Source organism: Hemitrygon akajei, chromosome 8 (genome assembly GCF_048418815.1).
Source record: "Hemitrygon akajei chromosome 8, sHemAka1.3, whole genome shotgun sequence".
In the NCBI taxonomy this organism is placed as follows: domain Eukaryota; kingdom Metazoa; phylum Chordata; class Chondrichthyes; order Myliobatiformes; family Dasyatidae; genus Hemitrygon; species Hemitrygon akajei.
Genome location: NC_133131.1, coordinates 117,608,899 through 117,630,582, shown reverse-complemented (window position 1 = coordinate 117,630,582; position 21,684 = coordinate 117,608,899). Strand labels below are relative to the sequence as shown.

General features: G+C 45.0%; 1 protein-coding gene across 1 annotated transcript in view; it reads right to left on the bottom strand.

Moving 5' to 3' along the window:
- kcnh8 (potassium voltage-gated channel, subfamily H (eag-related), member 8) overlaps positions 1-21,684 on the bottom strand; it is a 452,674-nt gene that overhangs the window by 27,280 nt on the left and 403,710 nt on the right. The window contains exons 14-15 of the mRNA XM_073054437.1: positions 7,488-7,594; positions 4,441-4,520 (exon numbers count right to left, since the gene is read on the bottom strand). Coding sequence (XP_072910538.1) covers positions 4,441-4,520; positions 7,488-7,594 — 187 coding nt within the window. The remainder of the gene's footprint in view (positions 1-4,440; positions 4,521-7,487; positions 7,595-21,684) is intronic.

The window sequence follows — 21,684 nt, the reverse complement described above, 5'->3', positions numbered from 1 at the left end:
TTCCCGGCTGGACGGATAATTCGGCCGGGTTCGGGATGCTGGCAAATACATTGTCCCAGTTGGGCTCTCCTCTCAGTTGGGAGGATCGCCTGCTACCACGGGAAACCCCTATCGGGGAAAGTGTGGCACGGTTATTGCGAGAGCTGAATTTTCCGAAGCAAAAGGGGTCCCTGACGGTTGCTTTTTGGCTGCTGGCCACAGCCCTGAGGCATCAATCAGGGGTGCTATCTGCTAAGAAGAAGGAATTGGGTGAATTAAGGGAGGAAGTTGAAGCATTGCAACAGAGGTGTGCTATGATGGGCGAAGTAGTGCGCACCAGTCAAAATCGGGCTTCTGAGCTGGAAGAAACGGGGGTCAAATTGGCATGTAGGGCCCTCCAATTGAAACACCAGTTGTATAAGCAAAAGGGATCTATGTCCCTGGATCCCGCCCGAGTAAGGGCAATGTTAGCACAAGGGGATGACATCGATACCTGGGATGGTGATATCTGGTATGATGATGACAACCGATATCCGGACCAACCATCTTACCCACCGTTCCCGGGCCCTGGCTCGGGAGAGGATACCGCCCAAGCCCAAGCCCGGCCGGCAATGGTCACCACGTATACTTATCCTACCCCCCAGGGTGAGGCGGAGGGAAACGATTTTGATTCTGACTATGCTCAGGCCGAGGGCGATGCGCGGGTAAGACCGGGAGAGGCCCTAAACGCGGGTCGAAGGCAGGTACAATATAAGGATTACACCATGAAGGAATTGTCCGGGATGGGCCAGAGGTTCCGGCAGAAACCATCGGAACCTTTGGCGGCTTGGTTATTACGGATATGGGGAAGGGGGGCACCCCGTTGGAGCGCCTGTTTCCCCCTGATGGTAACCAGGCCGGCATTGACATGGAGGAAGACGAGGAAGAAAAAATGGTGTCTGTTGTAGGACAACAGGTATGGGTCCGTTATCCTACAGGTGAACGCCTCCCGGGGGAGATCATTGCTGTGGCCCAGGGGAACACCCGTTGGGTGGCTGTGGAAGGGCACGATCGGGTGGAATGTTTAAATACAGAACGCCTGACTAAACGCGAATGATTGTCTGTTTTCAGGATTTTGATGATGCTCTTATACGGCCTACCCCTGGTTACCCTATCTGTGGAACGGTTACTGCTATTTGGCTTACGCAGTCCCCTACCTGCACCATGTGACCAGACTGCGAGATCACCAGTCTGCCCGGGTCCGTAGGGGGCTGAGTGCTGCTGAACTCTTGGTTTGCAGATTTATTTGGTGATTGGGGACATACTATTGTACAATGGTTTGTGTTTGTTATTCTGTTCATAATTTTTGTGGCTTTATGTGTTTTTGTGATCAAGCAGGTTATTCAACGCTGTGTAACCCCTCGCCGCCGTTGACGAGTTGGTACCGAAGGGGTGGAGTGTATTGTAGGAAAAGACTGTGGGACTTGAGAGGTTAATGGGTTGCTATAAGCTCCCACTGAGCAGGTGGTATTTGGTGGGGTAGTGGGTTGTTAATGTAGCAGAATGGATGGCGTCGGGCCAGGCAATGGAACAATGCAATCGGTCCCAGCTCGTCAACCGCAACGCGTCCTATATTGTCCTGTGGTAACTGTACCATGTAGGCATGTAGAGGCAAAACAGGATGTCCTTGTACCGTGTAGGCATGTAGGGGCATTGTACAGGACGTTATTATGTCATTGTTTTAAGAAGATATTAATTGCTCCCATTGTTCTAAGGGGATATAGAAAGGGGCCAGGGGCTGTGAGGTGAGAAGCAGGAGAGAGAGAGAGAAGAGAAGCAGAGGAGAGGAGAGAGAGAGAGAAGACAAGCAGGTAGACAGAGAGAGGACGATATGCAGTCCGTGGAGAAGGACAACAACTAGCAAGACCAGAAGGAACCCCAGGTGGGGACGAAACATCCCAGGTGAAGACCGCGTTCGCTGGCGTGGGTGCTTCATCACACCTGTTCCTGGCCCCGTATGAGTCGTGTGGGAGTGGGATTAACCACACGTTGATAAGTATTGCTTATATCGGGAAAAGGGCAGTTGCATAGCGTACGCATTGAGAAGTGTTGCCTGTATTGGGAGAAGGGCAGTTGCACAGCGTGGGTAGTTAAGTTAAGCCGCTTTTCGCAATGAAGTGTCATTTATGCTAATATTTTACCTTACCAATAAACAAGTGTAATCCTGTGATCCGTGGTCTAGTCTCATTCTTGTTGCGGATACATTTTCTCTGATACCACGGTCCTGCTTGGTCGGATAACTTTCCGTCCATAACACCATCCACCCGGCTTCACATATCACCTACCAGCTAGTCCTCCCCCCAGCTTTTTATTCTGGTGTCTTCCCCCGCTTTTCCAGTCCTAAAGAAGGATCTCGGCCCAAAACGTCGACTGTTTATAATTTTCCATAGGTGCTGCCTGACCTGCTGAATTCCTCTAGCATTTTGTGTGCATTGCTCTGGATTTCCAGCATCTGCAGAATCTCCTGTGTCTTATGGAATTACCTGTTCCAGATGAACTGGGGTAGTTTAAGATAACGTTTCAGCATAACCTTCACAAGGCAATGAGGGATGCAATAAATGCTTGCAGAACCAATAGTACTCATTCCCAAAGAAATGAATAAAATGTTGATGATAGTTTCAGGCATTTAAAAAATTTTGTAATAACAACAAAAGTATAAAAAAGACATGAAATTCAGAAATTAAGATGAACAAACCATTGAGGTAAAATTCAGGAAATCTCTGAAGACCTTTAGATGATTGAGCATGGAAGACAAGAAGTAGAATGGATAGGCTGGGAACTATAGGAGCTTAGTTTCAATAGGGAAACTTGTACTTGTCTTATTACCAAAGGATATGCACTGAATGAGAGATCTCCAATAACTTTTGGGAAAGATGGTTGAAAACATTAATTGTTTACATTCTGCTTTAGCCTGTGCATGTATGAGTGAATTTCACAGAAGATATGTGAAGCATGCTGTTTGATACCACTGTGCATGTCCTAACACCTTTATATTTTAGCAGGTCATACACAAGAGAATCCGGAAGTGAAATCATAAACTTTATAACAAGTATTTGACTGTATTCAGGGCCCCAAACAGTCCTTCCAGGTGAGGCAACACTTCACTTGTGATTCTGTTGGGGTCCTCTATTGGATTCGGTGCTCCCGGTGCGGCCTCTTCTACATCGGCGAGACCCGACGCAGATTGGGGGATCGCTTTGCCGAGCACCTACGCTCCGTCTGCCGCAACAGACAGGATCTCCCGGTTGCCACTCACTTCAACTCTCCATCACATTCCCATTCAGATATGTCCATACATGGCCTCTTCTACTGCCATGATGAGGCCAAACTTCAGTAAGAGGAACAACATCTCATATACCGTCTGGGTAGTCTCCAGCCCCTTGGTATGAACATCGAATTCTCCAACTTCCAGTAATTCCCTCCCTCTCCCTTCCCCCATCCCACCTTCACTCTGTCTCCTCTTCTAGCTGCCTATCACCTCTCTCATGATTCTGCCTTCTTCTACTACCCATAGTGCTTTCCTCTTACATTCCTTCTTCACCTCTCCTGCCTATCCCCTCTCTGCTTCCCCTCCCCCACCCCTTGATCTTTCCTCTGATTGGTTTTCCACCCTCCCCTCACCTTCTTTATAGGGCCCCTGCCCCCTCCTTCTTTAGTCCTGACGAAGGGTCTCAACCGAAACATTGACTGCTTCATTCAACGGATGCTGCCCGACCTGCTGAGTTCATCCTGCTTTTTTGTACATCTTGACTGTATTCAGCAACTGATTTTCTAATTAAATGACACTAGATGGCACCTGTGACTAAATGCATTTCAACTAAACTTTGGGCCTGTGTTTCTCCTGAGACAGAACCTCTGCTCCATTTTGGGCATGCAAAACTAGACACTGTTTGGGCTTCTCAAGCACTTAGGGATGCATTTACATTAGTTTCCGCACATACAGTACCAAACACCTAGAACAAAGAGCATCAATATATGCTTACCTGCACAGAAAACAGGCCGTCCCTGGGCAATGAACAAGTTCCACTTTGCAGATATTCATAAGCTGATTTTGTCCATAAGTCAAAAAATATACAAATATTCCTTGATGTGGAAATCATGCCTTCACTGTATGATAATGAATGGCATCAAAAGCACATATGACCGATCAGAAAGAACAATTACTGAAAGCGGAGACAGAAAGAAAACCATTTCTGCTACTTGTAGAAATTACGTATGTAGAACTTTTGAATTTAGTAACATTATAGGAGCTTTTTCATATGCAGGGGGTGTTTCTAAATTCAGAATTCATAACCCGGGGACACTTAGTAATCTGATGCAACCTATGTATTTTATCCTATTCAAGAGGATTTTGCTTTTGCTATTTCTTGCTGAGTCATGCTTCCTCTTTTACAGTTTGAATTGAGAAAAAAATATTCATACCTCATCATTTAGTCTATTGATCTGCTGTTTTGTCTCTTCAGCTTTGGCCACCAGCATTGCAGGAGTAACTTCATCAAAATCTGCAAGTGTCAAAACTCACTTCATAAACATTGACAATGAAGAAATGTACTTTCATCCAATCTGAGTGCACTAGGAAATGATGAGTAAATTAATGGCAGGGATTGGAATTATTGAAAACACCACCAAAACTTACAAAATCACTGGACTTGGAGGTTCAAACTAGACGGTGAGAGGGGTTCTAATCCAATGCTCAAAGTGAGTAACCAGTTTAAATCCCTTGATGACATCATCGTTAATTTGTGACCATTTTTTGCTGATGTTGTATTAATTTGTTATTTGTATTTGTTTTGTTAGCTGAAGCGATCACTTGAAACAGGTATTGTATTGTGCAATGCATCCAAAATAGTGGAGGAACTCAGCAAGTCAAACAGTACCTGTGGAGGGGAATAAACAGTTGGCATTTTGGGCTGGGACCCTTCATCAGGACTGGAAATGAAGGGGGCAGAATAAGAGGTGGGGGTAGGGGCAAGAGTGCAAGCTGCGAGTGAGAGTGAAAATAGATAAGGTTGGTGGATGGTGAGTGGTGATGAAGTAAGCTGGGGCCCCATAGTTGGAAGAGGTAAAGGGCTGAAGAAGAAGGAATCAGATAGGAGAGGACAATGGACCATGGAGAAACGGAAGGAAAGGGGAACCAGAGAGAGATGATGGCAGGTGAGAAGAAAAGGGGTGAGGGTGGAACCCGAATGGAAAAAAGAAAGAAGGGGGAAGAGGAAGAAATTATCAGAAGTTAGAGAAATCAGATTTGGAGGCTACCCAGACTGGATGTGAGGTGTTGCTGCTCCAACATCATTGTGGCATAGTTATAATTTCCTTCTCCCCCCTCTTTCTTTAGATATCGGGATAAATAGATAGATACTTTATTGACCCAAAGGAAATTACAGTGCCACAGTAGCCTTTCAAGTGCACAGATATACAAATATTAGAAGAGAAGTAAGAAAGAATAAAAGCACTTTAAAAATAAGATGTACAGGATTTACAAGTCAAAGATTACGATATTACTTCCCCGACTCATCATAGAACCTGATGGCTAAGGGTAAGAATGACCTCATATAGTGCTTTTTGGAGCATTACAGTTGTTTTACTCTATTACTGAAAGCGCTCCTCTGTTCACCCAAGGTGGCAAGTAGAGGGTGAGAAACGTTGTCCAGAATTTCCAGGATTTTCCATAGGGTCTTTTGCTCTACCACAGCTTCCAATGTGTCCAGTTTGACTCTTATAACAAAACCAGCCTTTCTACTCAGTTTATTGAGCCCTGTTGGCATCACCCGTGTTGATGCCATTGCCCCAGCACACCACCGCATAGAAGATTGTACTGGTGACAACAGACCTGCACACTCTAAAGGACCCCACTCTCCTCATAAGTAGAGGTGACTCTGACCCTTCTTGTACACAGCCTCTGTGTTGGTGCTCCACTCAAGTCTGTCACCCAGGTGCACCCCCAGGTACTTGTAGGTCCTCACCATCAATAGTGACAGGAAGCAGTGCAGGCTTAGTCTTCATAAAGCCTGTCACCATCTCCTTTGTCTTACTGGTGTTGAGCTGCAGATGATTCAGCTTGCACCATTCGACAAAGTCCTCCACCAGTGACCTGTTTTCATCCTCCTGTCTTCCCTCTATACACCCAACTATTGCTGAATCATCAGAGGATTTCTGCAGATGACAAGACTCAGTGTTGTATCTAAAGTCTGAGGTATCCAGGGTAAACAGGAAGGGAGCCGATACAGTTCCCTGTGGAACCCCAGTGCTGGTTATAGCCATGTCTGACACACAGCTCTGTAGCTGCACAAACTGTGGTCTGCTCGTCAGATAGTCTATTATCCAGGATACAATGGAAGTGCCAACCTGCATTGAACGTAGCTTTCCCCCAGCGATAAGGCACTAGAAAAGTCAAAAAACATGATCCTCAAAGTGCAGCCCTGCTTATCGAAATGGGAGTCGGGTCTGTTCAGCAGGTGGATGACAGCATCCAAGACTCTAATGTGCCCCTGGTAGGCAAACTGCAGGGGGATCGAGGGCCGATTTGACCAGAGGTCAGAGGTGAGCCAGAACCGGCCTCTCTAGGGTCTTCGTGATGTGTGAAGTCAGGGCCACTGGACAGTATCATTCAAGACTTTCGGTGTCAAGACTTTAGCTAGAAAGGATCTGATATTCCATTTTCTTCCCTACAAACATTAGATACACAAGCTGGAGTTGTCCTCTTTGCAGCAATACTGGCTGACTGGGTTAGGAGAGTAGCATTTCCTAAACTTATTCCATCTCTGATAACTGACAAATCCTAAACATGGATTATTTAAAGGTCCCGTTTATCTACCATTCACAGCAGAGTCAAGGGTGAATCTACTCCCATTAATAGGTAAGCTGAGAAGCTGATTGGGAACCAGTCTGTGTTCAATGATCAATTATAATATAGGCATGGAAACGTAGGTGAGAAGAGAACCTGGATGTTCTGTGATCAGGAAACCTGACCCTGTCCCCCCATGGAGAACTGTGATGTCCCCATTGTTTATGGCACATGACCTCACAAACAACAGGAGGGAAAGATGAGCAACACCAAAACTAAAAGTAAAATATGCTTCCCAGTTGACAACTAAAATAATCAAATGGGTGGGTGGATAGTTTTCAAATTCGGTGGATGCAAATTCTATTATGCTCCATCACAATTTCCTTCTAATTGTGAAAATACAGTTACTGTATGGAGAAAATCGTTGTTAATTCATGAGTAAAATGCTTAGAAATGCTCTTGTATGAGAAAATGTTGACACATTGATACAGGGTTTCTTCATGTAGCTAATTTTAATATTAGATTGAATTGGCAGAAAAACTTTACAGAAGGAATGGAGAGTAAACGAAAATGTACATAATCAGATGGAATTGTGTGTGTGTGTGTGTGTGTGTGTGTGTGTGTGTGTGTGTGTGTGTGTGTGTGTGTGTGTGTGTGTGTGTGTGTGTAAAATGGCATCCATTACCTCTTGCTGTTGGAGGTCTGAATGATTCTTGTCCCATATTTTCAGTGCAGAATTCAAACCTTTGGCTCATTTTTGAGCTTTTCTCATCTTCAATGCCATCAACAATTCTGTAAAAATGAAAGGCTCAGTTGCAGTAACATAATGATAAAAATGAGTAATCTATGTCATTGCGAAATGTAATATTTAAAGATATATCTTTTGTTGATAAATAACAAAATGCAGTGATTCTTATCAACAGATCACTGTTGATCTAATCGATATATGGTAGTTCACTTAGCAACACTAAAGTGTGAAACTGTGTTGATATTTTCCTGTTAATTGAACCAAGAAAACCTGTTCAAATTTTCATTGGTGTTCTGGCAAAGCCAAATCATAATTAAGTGGTTATTAATTCATTATTTTGCTGCCACAGCTGTACTGTGCATTAGCTCACTCTGCTCAGTATTTTATTTAAGGGTAAATAAACTGAGGTTTCATTAATTTTAGGAGTATGTTGTTTTGGTTAAATCGTATTTAGTAAAGCTACTGCTACTAAACTGCATTGTTCCTCTTAGTCCTTCTGTGCAAGAAGTGTAATCTGCCAGTCTCTGTCTTACAGAATGCAGGTAGCCCATATCTCACTGTACCAGGCAGCAGATAGCCCTCAGACTATTAATAGACTGCTCATCTTAGCCCATAAGCAATGTGATTCACTGCAATTATTTGAAATTTGGGTTTCAGTGATACCATTAACACCAGTCCCGACTATTATTCACTCCAAAATGGTTCTTCAGAATGATCAATGATCTCTCCAGCAAAGTGGCTTTTAACCTTCAGCATTAACTTGTTCTCCAGCATTTTTAACATAGAGAGAGAGCAGACTGAAACTGATTTTAAAATCTGGTCTAAACATTCACAATTTAGAAAGAAATGTATTTGCCTTGTACTTGGCCATTCAAGAACCTGCAGCGGATCACCATGTTTACATGTCAAGACAAAAGCTGTATTAATCACCTGAAGGTAGAGACGGGCAGATGATCTTCATTTAGAGGGGCCATCAGTTAGTCGTATATGAAGTTATGAGAGCCATAGACAGGTAGGTAGTCAGTGTCTTTGTTCTAGATGGAAAAGTCATATACTAGAGGGCATAGGTTTAATGTGAGAGGGGAGAAGTTTAAAGATGTGCAAGGCACGCTTTACACAGAGGGTGGGAGGTGCCTGGGACGTCTGCACAGAGGGCGGGAGGTGCCTGGGACTTGTACACAGAGGGTGGGAGGTGCCTGGGACGTCTGCACAGAGGGTGGGAGGTGACTGGGACGTCTGCACAGAGGGTGGGAGGTGCCTGGGACGTCTGCACAGAGGGTGGGAGGTGACTGGGACGTCTGCACAGAGGGTGGGAGGTGCCTGGGACTTGTACACAGAGGGTGGGAGGTGTCTGGGATGTACACAGAGGGTGGGAGGTGCCTGGGACGTCTGCACAGAGGGTGGGAGGTGCCTGGGACGTACACAGAGGGTGGGAGGAGTCTGGGACGTACACAGAGGGTGGGAGGTGCCTGGGACGTCTGCACAGAGGGTGGGAGGTGCCTGGGACATCTGCACAGAGGGTGGGAGGTGCCTGGGACTTGTACACAGAGGGTGGGAGGTGCCTGGGACGTCTGCACAGAGGGTGGGAGGTGCCTGGGATGTACACAGAGGGTGGGAGGTGCCTGGGATGTCTGCACAGAGGGTGGGAGGTGCCTGGGACTTGTACACAGAGGGTGGGAGGTGCCTGGGACATCTGCACAGAGGGTGGGAGGTGCCTGGGACTTGTACACAGAGGGTGGGAAGTGCCTGGGACGTCTGCACAGAGGGTGGGAGGTGCCTGGGACTTGTACACAGAGGGTGGGAGGTGCCTGGGACATCTGCACAGAGGGTGGGAGGTGTCTGGGACTTGTACACAGAGGGTGGGAGGTGCCTGGGACATCTGCACAGAGGGTGGGAGGTGCCTGGGACTTGTACATAGAGGGTGGGAAGTGCCTGGGACGTCTGCACAGAGGGTGGGAGGTGCCTGGGACTTGTACACAGAGGGTGGGAAGTGCCTGGGACGTCTGCACAGAGGGTGGGAGGTGCCTGGGACTTGTACACAGAGGGTGGGAGGTGCCTGGGACTTGTACACAGAGGGTGGGAGGTGCCTGGGACGTCTGCACAGAGGGTGGGAGGTGCCTGGGACTTGTACACAGAGGGTGGGAAGTGCCTGGGACGTCTGCACAGAGGGTGGGAGGTGCCTGGGACTTGTACACAGAGGGTGGGAGGTGCCTGGGACTTGTACACAGAGGGTGGGAAGTGCCTGGGACTTGTACACAGAGGGTGGGAAGTGCCTGGGACGTCTGCACAGAGGGTGGGAGGTGCCTGGGACTTGTACACAGAGGGTGGGAGGTGCCTGGGTCGTCTGCACAGAGGGTGGGAGGTGCCTGGGACTTGTACACAGAGGGCGGGAGGTGCCTGGGACGTCTGCACAGAGGGTGGGAGGTGTCTGGGACTTGTACACAGAGGGTGGGAGGTGCCTGGGACTTGTACACAGAGGGTGGGAAGTGCCTGGGACGTCTGCACAGAGGGTGGGAGGTGCCTGGGACTTGTACACAGAGGGTGGGAAGTGCCTGGGACGTCTGCACAGAGGGTGGGAGGTGCCTGGGACTTGTACACAGAGGGTGGGAGGTGCCTGGGACGTCTGCACAGAGGGTGGGAGGTGCCTGGGACGTCTGCACAGAGGGTGGGAGGTGCCTGGGACTTGTACACAGAGGGTGGGAGGTGCCTGGGACGTCTGCACAGAGGGTGGGAGGTGCCTGGGACGTCTGCACAGAGGGCGGGAGGTGCCTGGGACTTGTACACAGAGGGTGGGAGGTGCCTGGGACGTCTGCACAGAGGGTGGGAGGTGCCTGGGACTTGTACACAGAGGGTGGGAAGTGCCTGGGATGTCTGCACAGAGGGTGGGAGGTGCCTGGGACTTGTACACAGAGGGTGGGAGGTGCCTGGGTCGTCTGCACAGAGGGTGGGAGGTGCCTGGGACTTGTACACAGAGGGTGGGAGGTGCCTGGGACGTACACAGAGGGTGGGAAGTGCCTGGGACGTCTGCACAGAGGGTGGGAGGTGCCTGGGACGTCTGCACAGAGGGTGGGAGGTGCCTGGGACTTGTACACAGAGGGTGGGAGGTGCCTGGGACGTCTGCATAGAGGGTGGGAGGTGCCTGGGACTTGTACACAGAGGGTGGGAAGTGCCTGGGACATCTGCACAGAGGGTGGGAGGTGCCTGGGACTTGTACACAGAGGGTGGGAGGTGCCTGGGATGTCTGCACAGAGGGTGGGAGGTGCCTGGGACTTGTACACAGAGGGTGGGAAGTGCCTGGGACGTCTGCACAGAGGGTGGGAGGTGCCTGGGACTTGTACACAGAGGGTGGGAGGTGCCTGGGACGTCTGCACAGAGGGTGGGAGGTGCCTGGGACGTCTGCACAGAGGGTGGGAGGTGCCTGGGACTTGTACACAGAGGGTGGGAGGTGCCTGGGACGTCTGCACAGAGGGTGGGAGGTGCCTGGGACTTGTACACAGAGGGCGGGAGGTGCCTGGGACTTGTACACAGAGAGAGGGAGTTGCCTGGGACTTGTACACAGAGGGTGGGAGGTGCCTGGGACGTCTGCACAGAGGGTGGGAGGTGCCTGGGACGTCTGCACAGAGGGTGGGAGGTGCCTGGGACTTGTACACAGAGGGTGGGAGGTGCCTGGGACTTGCTGCCAGTGAAGGTGATAGAGGCAGAACTATGAAAAGGCATTTAGAGAGGGACATGAGCAGGCAGTGCCTGGAGGTAAATAGACCACATACAGACAGAGGGGGTTAGTTCAAATTGGCATCAAGGTCAACACAGAATGGTGGCTGGAGAACCTATTGATATGCTGTCCTGTTCTATGTTCTATAGTAGATGTACTAAAGCATTTTATAGCAAATTAATTAATCGTAAAGATTTTACAAGGAAATGCAACAACTAATAGCACAAGGTAAGAGGCAACAAAACAAAAATTATTTTAATCACAAACAAGAGAAAATCTGGAAATCCAAGCAACACACACGAAATGCTGGAGGAACTCAGGAGGCCAGGCAGCATCTATGGAGAGGAATACAGTTGACGTTTTGGACTGTTGATCTAAGGAGGAAGGAGGTTCTCAGAATCACTGCATACTGTATGTTGTGAAACTTGTTGCTTTGGGACAGCAGTACAGTACAAGGCATATAAAATTACTATGTCACAACAAATAAATTAATTTATAGTGCCAAAGAGGAATAGCGAAGTGCTGTTGATGGATTCATGGACCTTTCAGAAGTCTGATGACAAAGGGGAAGAACTGGGGCACCAGGCAGACAGCACAGCCTTTGGGACTTTCAATCCCTGTGACAATGAATTGTGTCTATTCTGCTGACTATACTATCCCCAATTACGATTACAATTCTCTTCTCTCTCCCCTTTTGAATGGCTCCCTGAACCATTCGTTGTTGAACATGGTGCGGTTGCTCATCCTTCCTACAGCCCCTCACTCTCATCCTCACAGGGAGAGACCTGTTGGGCAACTCAAGGGCTCTTGCTTTGATTTGTATTGTATGAAGTATGTCTCTCTAGAGTGGAGATTCAGACTACACGCTGTTAGACAGTTTTTATCAAACCTACGGGTTTGTGGTACACTCAGTCAATGTTTTTATCAAACCTACATCTATGTGGTGTGCTCAGCCAATTATCTATAAAAATTTAGCAATTTTCACCATTCTTAAAATTGTAAAACATGTTAAAAGTACGTGTTTACAAAGCCAAGAAAACAAACAATGATGAAATAATTCAGCAGGTCAGGTAGCACCTGTAGAAAGAGAACCAGATTATTTTAACAGCATTGTTTCTTTTAATTTAGATTTGTAGCATCTGCAGATTTTTCTGATCGTCATTTAATGTTCATGAGATGATTATAAATTGACTCCCAAAAAACCTTCCCACATTTATCTCTGCTTGTATTGATACTATTAAACATGAATGTTGACGAGAAGCAGCAATTGTTAACAACCCATCTATCCAGTGGACTCACTCCATGTCATTGACAACATATGAGTCTTTCTTTCCAAGACTATCCTGACAATACTGCTGGTTGCTTTGAAGATTTAATTAGGTTTGCATACTTGCAGGAAAGATCACCTGGGGCTCTATTCTCTAGAAACAAGTGGAGGTCATCAATGTAATGAAGGGTTTGATAGTGTGTTGTAAGATGGTAGTTCCTACTCCAGGGTGGTTAAGAATGAAGGGTCATAAATATAAAATAATTGAATTTAATTAAATGGACATTGACTTTCACTTTTATCACGACCATTGCTTCTCATTGTAAATTGCTCTGAAATTTTTGCCTTCAGATTGACACAAACAGGTGATTGTGAATTTGCAGCCTGTTTTATAATCTCCCCAGTTTTCATTCATCAATGGACTGTAAATAAGCTCTAAATCCACTGTCGCCTGTTGTGTTACTTCTTGAGGGCAAGTTATTTGTAATTCATATAAAGAAAAATTGTTAATATAATCTGCTTTGTGCATTCCCTACTTGTTAAGGGACTATTATTTATTAAAAACCCTATATTAGATGTGAACTTTACTCAGCATTCATAACATTCCATAAAACATTTTTAAGGGCAAAGTTGGATTTGAAATCCCAGCAAGAACTAGAGAAGTTCCATTTGTCTGTGATAGTCTTTCAGCTAAGAAACTCAACAAAACAGTACAGGAAAGGATCCGGGCCTTCGGCAATGACATCTGCGCCAAGCAGAATGCTAAATTACACTAAATCTCCTGTCTGCAGATGATGAATACCCTCCCCTCCTGCACATTCGTCTGTTCATCTAATAAGAGCTTGGGTGCTCTTGGGTCCTTTTGGTGGGTGACAATCATCATGAGAGGCCGTTTGTTGGTGACACAGTGGGAGGTACAAGAAAAAGAGCTTGGGATCTTTTGGGACTTTTTGACAGGCTGCAATCGCAATCATAATGACCCGTTAGGCATTTGGCAGCGGCCAATTAAAAGAAGTGAGGTGTAAGTGCAGCGGCCATTAGTGGAGTGGTCAGGCTTTGTTTCAGCAGGCTTGGCTGAGAACAAATTTGGGTAAGCAAAGACAGAGGTTCCAGGTGAATTTCAAGCAAGTTCTTTTTGTTAGTACATAGCTGGTGTGCTGAGAATGGGTCCAGAGCAAGTGGTTTGTTTCTTGTCTGAGATATGGGAACTTCGGGAGACCTCCGGTCTTCCTGATATCTATATCTGATATCTGGAGAAGTACCCAGAGCTGCAGCTCCTTAGAGATCATGTTAAGAACCTTCATCTGCAGCTCGACGACCTTCGGGTCATATGGGAAAACAAGAAGGTGATAGATAGGAACTACTGGGAGGTAGTCACCCCTAAGTTGCAGGAGCCAGGCACCTTGGTGACTGTCAGGAGAAGGAAAAGGAATAGGAATAGGAAGCCAGTGCAGTGTACATGCCCCTCAATAATAAGCACACCGCTTTGAATACTGTTGTGGGGGGATGACCTACTGGAGGAACCACCATCATCCAGATCTCTGGCATTGAGTCTGTTTCTGTGGCTCAGAAGGGCAGGGGAAAGAAAGAGGAGTGCATTAGTGATGGGGGATTTCATAATTAGAGGAGCAGTCCATTTGGTATTTTTGCCTCCCAGGCGGAGGATCAGGATGTCTCGGACTAGATACATGGCATTCTAAAGGGGGTGCGTGAATAGCTGGAAGTCATGGTACATATTGGTACCAACAACATAGGGAGGAGGTCCTGAAGAGAGAAATAGAGAGTTAGGTATGAAACTGAAAAGCAGAGACTCCACGGTAATAATCTCTGGATTGCTGCTCATGGTAAGAATACAATGATTTGGCAGGTGGATGCATGGCAGAAGTATTGGTGCAGGGAACAGGCTTTCTGATTTCTGGAATATTGTGATCTTTCAGGGGAGTATGACCTGTATGAAAGAGAAGGGATACACAAGAACCCAAGGGAGACCAATATCCCTGCAGGCAGGTTTGTTGGGATGGGTTGAAACTAATTTAGCAGGGGGATGGGAATCAGGGTGATAGGGCTGAGGATGGAGCAGTTGGTATACAAGTTAATGCATTATGTAGTGACGCTGTGAGGAAGGACCGGCAGATGATAGGGCAAAATTGCAGTCAGTGGGATGGGTTAAAGTGTAACAGGTAGACAAAATCAAAAAGGGTGATGAATATAGTCTCGAAGGTGTTACACTTCAATGCACACAGTATATGGATCTTGTAGCACAGTCAGAGATTGGCAGGTATGGGCATTGTTGAGGTGTGTAGAGATCGTTGTGGGTAGTGGCTGAAAGAAGATCATAGCTGGGAGCTTATCATCCAAGGATACACACTGTATCAAAAAAATGGGCAGGAAGGCAGAGGGGATGGGGCAGCTCTGTTGGTAAAGAATGAAATTAAATCCCTAGAAAGAGGTGTAGAATCCTTGTGGGTAGAGTTAAGAAACTGAAATGGTAAAAAAGATCTGAAACATAGAAAACCTACAGCACAATACAGGCCCTTTGACCCACAAAACTGTGCCAAACATGTCCTTACCATAGAAATTACCTAGGGTTACCCATAGCTCTCTATTTTTCTGAGCTCCAAGTGAGGTCTTATATAGCTGTAACGTTCCCTCACGACTCTTAAACTCAATCGCACAGTTGATGAATACCAACACACTATACACCTTCTTAACAACACTGTTAACCTGCGCAGCAACTTTGAATGTCCTATGGACATGGATCCCACACATCCTCCACACTGCCTAGATGCTTACCATTTATATTATATTCTGTCTTCAAATTGGACCTACCAAAATGAATCACTTCACACTTATCTGGGTTGAAGTCCATCTGCCACTTCTCAGCCCAGTTCTGCATCCTATCAATCTCCCGTTGTAACCTCTGACAACCTTCCACACTATCCACAACAACCCCAATCTTTGTGTCATCAGCAAAGTTACTAACCCATCCCTCCACTTCTTCATCCAGGTCATTTATAAAAATCATGAAAAGCAAGGCTCCCAGAACAGATCCCTGAGGCACTTCACTGGTGACTGACCTCCATACAAAATACGACCTATCTACAACTACTCTTTGCCTTCTGTGCAAGCCAGTTCTCGATCCACAAAGCTATGTCCCCTTGGATCCCATTCCTCCTTATGGGAGTTTATACAGGTCTCAGAACAGCAGCCAGGATGTGGGCTACAAATTTCTACAGGAGATAGAAAACATATGTAATGTTGCAATAGTCATGGGTGATTTCAATATGCAGATAGATTTGGAAAATTAGGTTGGTGCTGGGTCCCAAGAGAATGGATTTGTAGAAAGTCTACAAAATGGCTTTTTAGAACAGCTTGAGGATGAGCCCACGAGGGAATAGGAATTTCTGGATTGGGTGTTATGCAATGAGCCAGATTTGATTAGGGAGCTTAAGGTAAAGGAATCCTTAGGAGCAAGTGATAAGAAAACGATAGCATTCACTCTGCAGTTTGAGAAGGAGAAGCTAAAATCAGATGTATTAGTATTATAGTGGAGTAAGGAAGATTACAGAGACATGAGCGAGGAGCTGGCTGAAGTTGATTGACAGGGGAACGACCAGGGATGACAACAGAAGAGCAATGGCTGGAGTTTCTGGGAGCAACTCCGAAGGTGCAGGAAAGGCATATCCCAAAGATGAAGCAGTATTCTAAAGGAAGAATGAGGCAATTGTGGTTGACAAGGGAAGTCAAAGACAGGATAAAGCAAAAGAAAAGATATAAAATATAGCAAAGTAATACAATGGGAAGGTAGAGGACTGGAAAGCTTTTAAAACCAACAGAAGGCAACTAAAGAAACCATAAAGAAAGAAAATATGAAATATGAAGGTAAGCTAGCCAATATTATAAAAAAGGATACAAAAAGTTTTTTTGAGACGTTGTATAAAGAGTAAAACAGAAACAAGAATGGATATTGGACTGCTGGAAAATGACACTTGAGAGGTAGTAATTGAGGACAAAGAAATGGCAGATGAACCTAATAAGTATTTGGTGTCACCCTTCACTGTGGAAGACATGAGCAGAATGCCAAAAATGCAGGAGTGTCAGGAGTGAGAGTCATTGCTATTACTAAGGAGATGGTGCTTCGGAATCTGAAAAGTCTGAAGGTAGTTAAGTCACACACACAAAATGCTGGTGGAACACAGCAGGCCAGGCAGCATCTATAGGGAGAAGCGCTGTCGACATTTCGAGCCGAGACCCTTCGTCAGGACTAACTGAAAGGAAAGGTAGTAAGAGATTTGAAAGTAGGAGGGGGAGGGGAAAATGCGAAATGATAGGAGAAGACCGGAGGGGGTGGGGTGAAGCTGAGAGCCAGTTAAGCCACCTGGATCTGACAGACTACACCCCAGGGTTCTAAAAGAGGTAGCTGAAGAGATTGTGGAAGTATTAATAATGATTTTTTAAAGAATTACTAGATTCTTGAAAGGATCTGCAGGACTGGTATATTGCAAATGTCTCTCCGCTCTTCAAGAAGGGAGGGAGGCAGAAGAATAAAAATTTTGGGCCAGTTAACCTGACTGAAAAGATGTTTGAATCTATTATTAAGGATGAGGTTTTGAGGTACTTGGAGGCACATTGCAAAAGAGGTCAAAGTCAACATGGTTTCCTTAAGGGGAAATCTTGACTGATAAGTCTGTTGGAATTCTTTGAGGAAGTAACAGGCAGGATAGACAAAGTAGAATCAGTGGATGTGGTTTATTTGTAATTTCAGGAGGCCTTTGACAAGGTGCCACACATGAAGCTGCTTAACTAGAGAAGAGCCCTTGGAACAAAAGCCCATGAAAGAAGGTTGCCTGCTTGGCAGGAGGCAAAGTGTGGGAATAAAGGGGGCCTTTGCTGGTGACTAGTAATATGCCACAGGGGATGGTGTTGGGATCACTTATTTTCACCTTATATGTCAATGATCTGGATTGCAGCCAAATCTGTGGAAGGTACGCGTATAGGTAGAAAGGTAGGTTGTGTAGAAGAAGCAGAGTGTCTGCAGAAGGACTTGGACAGGCTGAGGGAACGGGCAAAGAAATGGCACGTGGAATATCGTGCAGGGAAGTGTATAGTGACATAATTTAGTAGAAGGAATAAATAAACTTTTTTCTGAGCAGGGAGAAAATTCAAAAGAAGAGGTGCTAAAGGTCTTGGGAGTCCTTGTGCAGGATTTCCTAATTTTCAGTTTGAGTCAGTAGTAAGGAAGGCAAATGAAATGTTAGCATTCATTTCAAGAGGACAGGAAGATAAGAGCAAGGATGTGATGCAGGGGCTTTGTAAGACGTTAATCAGACCACACTTGGAGTATTGTGAGCAGTTTTGGGCCATTATCTCAGAAAAAATGTGCTGGTATTGGAGAGGGTCCAGAGGAAGTTCACGAGAATGATCCCAGGGATGAAAGGGTTAACACATGAAGAGCATTTGATGGCTCTGGGCCTGTATTCATTGGAGTTTTGAAGAATGGGGGCAGGGTGAGGGGTTTCTCATTGAAACTTATCAAATATTGAAAGGCTTAGGTAGAGTGGATATGGGGAGGATGTTTCCTATATCAGGTAAGTCTAGGGCAAGCTTTAGAATAGAGGGACATCTATTTAGAACAGAGATGTGGAAACATTTCTTTAGCAAGAAGGTGGTGATTCTGTGGAACTGATTGCCACAAATGACTGTGGAGGCCAAGTCAATAGGTATATTTAAGGTGGATTCTTGATTAATCTGAGTGTCAAAGGTTACGGGGAGAAGACAGGAGCCATGATGGAATGGCAGAACAGATTCAATGGACAGAATGGCCTAATTCTCCTCATATGTCTTTTAGTCTTGAAAACCTGTAAGATACATTATCGTATCCACTTCTACCCTTCACCACCTTTCCTGGCATCTACCACTGTGCAAAACTCTTGCTCAGTGCCTCTCCTTTACATGTATCCCTTTCACTTTAAATGTGTCTCCTCCAGTATTTGACATTTCTACCCTGACTGTCTATTCTATCTATAACCTTCCATCAGGTCTCCCTTCTGCCTCCGTTACTACAATCACTAATGCAGACCATCTGACAAACATACCATAATGTTTTATGGGATCTTGAGTGCAAACCTGTTTCAGATTTTCTATATTGTAACACTGAACAGACTACAAATTATAGTACATTATCACAGAAGTGCCTAAAGGTATCTTTAGGTTGCGAAACATGTAATATAAATTTACTGTAATTTTTCTCTTCTGAAAAGCAAAAGATGGATTTGCTGTAAATCTGAAACCAGAAAAAAATTGACAACACTCTGTGGCCAAGCAGTATCTACACAGAGAAATGCAACCATGACTTTAAGTTGGTGTCAATCTTTCCTAATGCATGAGGCAATGACCTGGGCATTGACTCTGTTCCATTCTCCAAGGATGCTTCCTGAGCAGCTGAGAGTTTACAGCAATTTTTATTTCTGTTTCGGATTTCCAGTTTTTCATTTGTTGGGCTGGTAGGTAAAAGATAGAACCAGGTAAAAGTGGGGGATAGGAGGCAGAGAGATCCAGGTGGAGAAGGGGAAGGTGGACACTGGAGATTGAAGGTATTAAATCGATGATCTTACATCAGCCATCTGTGGCTTAAAATCATCCACCTGTAATATTAAGTCAGCATTTCTCTTTCTACAGATGCTGTCTCATCTGTTGGGTTAAGCATTGCCAATGCTCTCTTTTATACTGCAATTCACATTGCCAGCACCTGCTGTGTTCTGTTTCTCACAGTTTCATCACTGTCTGTTTAATCTCTCTTTTTTTGTTCTCCCTCCTCCAGATAGATTGATTGTCACAAACCCCCTTTCTTTTCTATCAGTCAGCATTATCCATCTTCTCTTGATCTCCAGCTAAACACAAACATTCCCCTTTACAGTATTCTGCCCACAATTGAAAACATGCCTGTTTTCTAATTTTTCCTAGTTATAATGAAAAGCATCAGCCTGAACTGTTAACCCTGTTTTTGTTCTCCACAGATGCTTCCTGACCCGCTAAACATTCTCTACATTTTTTGTTTAATTTCCTTTTCCAACATTGCTCTGTGATAGATGCACTTATCAGTTTAAACTTGTGCTCAATTTCTGATAGCTTAGGGATCTTCAGGAGAATTCCATTCCCCTAGTTATTTCCATGCCAGAAATCTGCTCATTTCTGATCATTTTGTAAGTGCACTTCAGCATCTAAACATCCAGATCCCTTTTAGTACAAAGTCTTGATTCTTTTAATTCTGAAAATATAAGGCTCCACTCAGGAATCTTAACAAATGTCAGATTATGTGGCTTCACTCTTAGTCCTATGTACTTGTCAATATATTTTTTTGCTCCATCTGTAAATAATTCTAAAGATCTTTAATACTTTAATAAGTAAAATATAATAAAGTCCAGGGACCTCTGAGACAAACATTCTTTCACCATTCTCTAGCTGGAATCTCAGAGAACTCATTAAAAAATACAACATTTTAACATGGTTCAAATGGATAGAAATGGGGAGAGGCTTCTTACTATATATGCAGTCTGTATATAGAGTTCCCAGTCTCCTTATACATTTAGGACTGGAATGAGAAGCAACAGCTTCACACAAAGAAGGTGAATCCTTAGTAGTCTCTCCACTGGTTGCGTGTGAAGGCTCAGTTGTTGAAATGATTGAAATCGGAGACTGACAGATCTATGGATATTCAAAAGAAGGCAGAAAAATGGTGTTTGGCAGGAAAAAGGAGATAGCCATAATACGTGCCTAAAACAGGCTCTAGGACTTGAATGGCTCATGCTCCTATTTTTTAAGGTCTTATGTTCTGTATAAGACCTCATCTTCAACTGCATCCGTGGCATGGTTCCTCCCAGCAGCAAAGAATGAATAGCCTGAAGGGTCATGGGCAGCTATCCAAGGCAGACTTGGCCTCGACTGTTCAGCGAGCCGAGCAGCTTACAGCCAATACATTTTTCAAGGTACAGCGTTAGTTATGTATTGCGACACAATATACAAACACTCCCAAAAGTTTAATGCTTTATATATATATATATATATATATATATATATATATATATATATAAGGCAGTACACTTTATTTATTTTGAAGCTATTGGTGCAGTCGAGTTTTGAGTGGATATCAGTGGATCTGGCCTGCACGTTGAGTTCTCGCCCTATAGCAGTATGTTTCCAAATCATGTCCTGCCTATCATTCCCTGAGGGGGACTGGATTACAAGCAGTCCCTCAGCCACAGCCAGTGGAAACTACAGCTTCACCAACAGAGTGTCTTAATGGACATTTGGTCAGAGAAATTCAGAAAGAGTTGGAAAACATATTAAAAATAAATTGCTAAAATATTGAATTCCCACACAGCTTATGTAATTCATTAAAACATTAACATTAATTATATCAATGTAAAAGAAAAATACTTTCACCCACTATTTTAGTCCGGGCTAGTATTCCTACTTCAGTACTGAGTCTGCTAAGCTGGTTAAAGCTGAGAGTGAGATACAAGACATACCCAGCCCCTCAGGTTAGATCAGCATGGACTCAGTAGTAAGTCCAGGGAAGTTGGAAGGTCAGATAGAGTTTAGTACCTTCATTAAATACATTATTTAATCACCCTATTTCTATCCAGACAAATGCTGTTAGAATAGTGTATCTTTTAATGATGCTTTCTCTGAGGTCCAGATTCTAGAGAATAGTGAAAGAATATTCGCCTCAGATGCCCTTGTACGTTATAACATATTATTTATTAAGGTATTAAAGATGTCTAGCTTTAAGCACATTTAATGCACATATATTAAACACCTGCACATTCCAGACTTCCACAGCTGCACAATGTATGCAGCGTGCACGTCTGGAAGTTTGGAAAGCCTCGCAGTCAGCTTACAGTGCTATACAGACAGGCAGTTAGACAACCCAGACTGCTACGTTGTTGAAAAGCAGACAGGCCACCTGAATCAACACACACAAAATGCTGGAGGAACTCAGCAGCCTGGGCATCATCTATGGAAAAGAGTAAACAGTCGACGTTTTGGGCCGAGACCCTTCATCAGGACACACTCTTTTCCATAGATGCTGCCTGACCTGCTGAGTTCCTCCAGCATTTTGTGTGTGTATGTTGCTTGGATTTCCAGCATCTGCA